At 34.2% G+C, this 5,254-nt stretch overlaps 1 protein-coding gene across 1 annotated transcript in view; it reads left to right on the plus strand.

Moving 5' to 3' along the window:
• Kdm5 (Lysine demethylase 5) overlaps positions 1–4,589 on the plus strand; it is a 40,098-nt gene extending 35,509 nt beyond the window's left edge. Inside the window, exon 36 of the mRNA XM_019048050.2 lies at positions 7–4,589. Coding sequence (XP_018903595.2) covers positions 7–138 — 132 coding nt within the window. The 3' untranslated portion in view covers positions 139–4,589. The remainder of the gene's footprint in view (positions 1–6) is intronic.
• The last annotated feature ends 665 nt before the right edge of the window (positions 4,590–5,254 follow it).

A 5,254-nucleotide genomic window follows, 5' to 3' on the forward strand; every position in this document is an offset into this window, starting at 1 on the left:
ATGTAGTTAGGAAGAGAGAATCCTGATCTTGAAGGGAATGAAAAATTGAGGCTAGCCAATGCTTTGCTCAGTCTCAGAGAAGGTGAAAACGATATTCCAATCATCAAGAGAGAGCCTGATTGCATTGATATTGTTTAGAAGATTCATCGAAGAAAATTGCGATGAGAAGACCGGCAATGTTGTCTTGCCATTCTTTTTACATGCACAACAAAGGCCCTCAACTGCTGTCTTCATGAGCTTTGCACTCTAGCACCTGGGCAAAGTTGTCTCACAGAGGTTTTTCCTTTCTCTCCCCCCCCCTCTCCTCTCTTCATCATTTTTGCTGACATTTCTTACTTATTGGTTCTTATTTCTCCTAGATAATTTTTTTTTGTGCACATACATTCTTAATCAACCATACCCCTTCCTCTCATCACCAAGTTTGGTTTGTACTTACAGCGATCAAAGTAATCAGATTTTTAAATCATATATACCTAGTTATTTCTATGCTATGACTGGTGTTGAAGTTCCGCAATTGTATTTTGCCCTTCTGTTTTCATTTAGAGTGAGTAATGTTTCTCTTCCTATTCTGTTACTTCCTGAAAGGAAACACGAAGCTGTAAATTTTTTCTACATTAAGACCTCAATTCAAATTAGGCCGTTGTTGAAGTGAAATCATAAGTTTGAAATTGGAGAACTTTTAATTTTCGACCGTGCACACAACTTAGTTGTTTCAGTCTTTTCCTTTTATCAAGTCTATGCGCACTCATTTGAAAGTGAAGACTATGAAGTATGAAGCGCTTCAAATTTGTGTTTTGTCAATTCTCGCCATGTCTTGTTTCAATGCTGCCATGAATATTTAACAAAAAAATTCATAGATTTATACCGTACAGATAGTTCATTTTAATAAACAGCACTTCGATCTACTTATTTTATATGCTGTGGTCACTAGCACTATTATTACCATCTCTTCATATTCTCACCAAGAAGATCCTCTTTGCATATTTACTTTGTTAAAGAGTATGTAATGCCTATGAAAGTGTTATTTAGTGAGACTAAGGTCATATTATTGATTAACCCTTTGCAAGTGCAAGTCAACTTAATGTAAAACAAAATTATAGGTTAGTGCTTAAGTTGACCTAGTGTAATTGGTCTATTTTTCAGACAGTCAATATCTTCTCATTCATACTAACGAATTCAATACTTTTACTTTTTTACTGACATTTTAAGTTAATAAAATTCCCTGTCTGCAGTGAAATATGGCGCTTTCTCCTTGGAATGAATTTAAGAAGTATTTTAAGAAAAGTAAAAGAAAATTGTTGAAGTTTAATTACTGATTCTTTTGAATACTAGATTATCAGGTGAAACAAAAGTTTGTTGCACGGTCTTTATCTCATAGATTTATTTTTCTTCAATTCTCAAAGGAAAAACCAGGGCTGGATCAATTTACGGCCACAATTTCCTCTGGAACCTTGGAAGAAATCCGTCAGACGAGAGCTAAATCCAGAGGCTAAATCATTATGATTTTACCAATAATAATCATAATTATTGAATTTAAATTAGTTGTTTGTTTTTTTCGCACATGTGGGGGTGGCTTTATCGAATCAGTCAGTTTTCAGTTTTAGTTACTCTCTCTCTTCACCCATGAAAAGTAGCATTTTGAATAACAAACATTAAACGTTTTTCAATTTTAAAGATTTATCTATGAGTTAATGCGCTGTTGTCAATGCGCTGTTGTCAAATATGCAATTTCAAGTGAATCCACTGTGGGATGCATTTATACCAGCTAAGTTGGGCCCTTTTTTTTTGAGTTTGAAAGTTTGATATCCTAAAATATACACAGCCCTTGACTATTGTGCACTATTGGTCGCTTTTCGCATGCCTAAATCCAGCCCTGGTGGAAATCTAACTGTTTAGTATACGTATGTATAGGCAATATTTTCTTTACATTATAATGTAGTAGAAATTCCCCGTATAATTTCTGGTTGTTTTGTTTGCGTCAAAAAGCTGTATCAATCAACCTGATTGAGAAAGAGCGGAGGTGTCGTATCCAATGCCCAGGTATTTCCTCCAATAAGCTGTCTCATTTTATTTGTTTTGGCTTTTGATATAAAATGCAATTTTTTTCAAACTATTATGCTCTGAATTAAACTCTTTGGATGCATGTTTTAAGTTTGAAAAAAAAGTTCCTCTATCTATCGGCTGTTGAATAATAGTGGCGTAAATGACATTAGCACCGAGTATATGCTAACTTGCAGTCAATTTTTATTCCCCCCAAATGACAGTCAGAAAATTCTAATATCTAAACAAGTTTATTTTTATTTGTCAAGTTTAAAATTTTTTATGCTTTTTACGAACATTTTCTAGAAGCTCCCATATTTGTATGAGAAATTTCATAATAGATTTGATTTACCGTTTGTTTAAATCTGAATTGGAAAGAAAATCCATTGCACAAACCTATTAAATGTTCAGAATGCTGTTTACAAGGTTTTCTTTTTTTTGTGGGTGCTGAAATACTTAAAATTTTTGTTTCTATGACTTAAATCATAAGCTCCGGAAGAATAAATATACATTATCTATCGGATGCTTCATTACGAATGACTAATGTAGCTTTCAAGTGGGGTCTTCCCTGATGTCGACAATCGTATCTCAGACATCGATGTTTCTTTGAATGAAATTGCCTTTAAATTACCTGAAATGCTCCAATCCTAATTTTCCTCTGTTTAAAAATAATTGTTTGGCTTTAAAAGGCTATCTTTTTTCTTGTAATAATAAATCAAAATTTTTTGTATCATTGAGCGCCCCAGAAGAAAATGGTGACCAAACAAATAGCTTTTTTGGACCAAGCAAGTTCAGCTACGAATGACGAATTGAAATAATGATGTATGCATATTCTCCGGTAGGCTCTTCATTTATTCATTTTCACTCTTCTCGTTGAAAGGAATGCAGAAGTACTTGTATTTTTTATTGTATAAACTTTATTGAATTTAATTTCACAGCTATCTGATTTGTAAAACTCACAAGATGAAGTATCAATCTTTTTGTCATTGAAATCCTTGAACTGATTGGATGATCAAGTTTTTAGGAAGGAATTACTTACCATCTGAATGCACCTCACAGCAATTAATTCAACCTGGTCAACATGATCGAGGGGCCCCAGTAATTTTTAGAAAGTTGTCCTCAAACAAATCGGTTGGCGCTTTCATATCGAAATAGCCAGCCATCGATGTTCATTTCTCTTTATTCATCTTCTTTCTTTCTTTTTTTGTTTTCTACAATTTTACATGAATGGAGCTCTTAACATCAGCGTATCTGTTCAAATTGAAAGAGGGTTTATGCTCTCATAATAATATGATATAGGTCTTGCAAAGGAAAAGCTCACCTTCTTACACCCTGGCTCATAGTTACCTATGCAACATGCTTCAAAGATAGTCTTTAGGGCCATCTAATCCCCGACATTTCTGATTTTTGCTAAAAGTGCCATTGAATCATCTGCAGAAGAAAGACCTAATTCTTTTTAACGAAGAGCTGTACCGTGGCTCCATTCATACTTGGAAGCACCTGCATAGCAAACTATGAGGGCTCTAAGATTTTCCATAAATCAGTTTAAGGCAAGTGAATTCGAATTTTTCAAAATTTCGGGAAACAAGTCTGACCATATCGATCTATGTGGATACACCTATGTTTTCATTTTTTTGTTGTGCACAATACTTATTAGAAAAATAAAAGTTGAATGAGTTTCGCGGCCGATGTTAACTTTCAATTTTAACAGCTCTTGATCAATAGGTTATAATGTTTAGTTAAAAGGAAATAAAATCATGATAGGTTTATAACAAGATCAATCTAAGATACCTTTCTTCCTCGTGGGGGAAGGTGTATTTTTGGGGCCTTGAGCTGTTGTTTAACACAGCGTTGATTTTGGCTCTCTACCTTGAACCCGATGAGTTTTATAAGGAAGTTAAGATCACCGATTTTAAGAGTAGCTTTCACCAATATGAGTCATATTCGAGTTTATTGTGGGACTTGGAATGTCGCTCTGCATGCGGAGATGGAAGTAGCAGAAATCATTCGGGGCCTCCTGTTGCCAAAGCAGATTTGAACCGAACAGAAAGGACTTGTCTGCTGAGAAATTGACCTAAATGAACATTTCTTCTATTTTCTAATTCATTGCTATGCTTCATTCTATTTACACTAGTGTATACAGTATTAAAATCATGTATCATTTTTTATTTTGTGTTCATTTTAATTAATTTAAGATAGAAAGTCTGAGTTGAAATCCTGACCCATTGAGACTTAAATCTCTTCCAAAATCCGTTCTTTGTTAATCTTAATAAGTTTTTAGCTGTCAGCTGGGCATGGGTTTCTCATGCAAAATATTGTTGTTTTTAGTGAATTTACGTTTTTTTTCCTTTTCCTCTTTTAATTAGTGGATGTTGGTCTCAAAGGGTTAAGTTATCCCCGTATTTTAATACAATTATAATTTTTTTATTTTTCTCTGCTGGTATCTGCTTAGAAAAAAGCAAGAAGATAAAAATTGATAAAACTTTCTGTATCGAATTTTCTGTGTAAATAAGTATAAATAAATGAAAAATGAATTGGTACTCTTGCCACTATTGCGTAATTTTTCTTTTCTCCCTTCCTAAGAAAGTGCAATTTAGTTATTTATCATTATTAAGTAACAACTTCTCCTGGCATAACTTGCAAGAGGATGATGGGCAAGTAGTAAAGGTGCCGCAAAGTGCGTTTAAAAAGAATCACATATATCGCGATCTGTTCCATGTGAGCTGTAGTATATCTTTGGATACAGAATTATAGAGTAACATTAATACAACACATTTTTTTCACGATTTAACCATTGAATATTTTGTTATTTGTGAGTTTGCCAAATTTTAGAACCTAAAAAAACCCGGAGAACTGGCAACCAAGCAGATTCAAGTTGACAAATCGTACTTTAAATTTCCTTTTCACATGCCGTTTTCATGGCATTGAAAAAATCGAGTAGCAATAAAATTTAAAAAATTTAAATTGAGGCCACTGACCCGATGGACCTGGGGGAGGGGGGGGGGGGGGTTAACAGGTAGACTCAGCCAAGTGTTGAGGGAGGCTGGAAAATCGGCTTCATTTTGCTCTATGACCAACGGTTTAGGAGATGATATTCGCAATTTTATGTTGCGAAGATGAATCCATTATCATAGCATTGAAAAAATCGAGGAGCACTAAAATTTCGAAGTAGAGCTACATATCGAGAAAGGTGAAGGTAAAGAAAAGAGTGTAA

Source organism: Bemisia tabaci, chromosome 6, assembly GCF_918797505.1.
Source record: "Bemisia tabaci chromosome 6, PGI_BMITA_v3".
In the NCBI taxonomy this organism is placed as follows: domain Eukaryota; kingdom Metazoa; phylum Arthropoda; class Insecta; order Hemiptera; family Aleyrodidae; genus Bemisia; species Bemisia tabaci.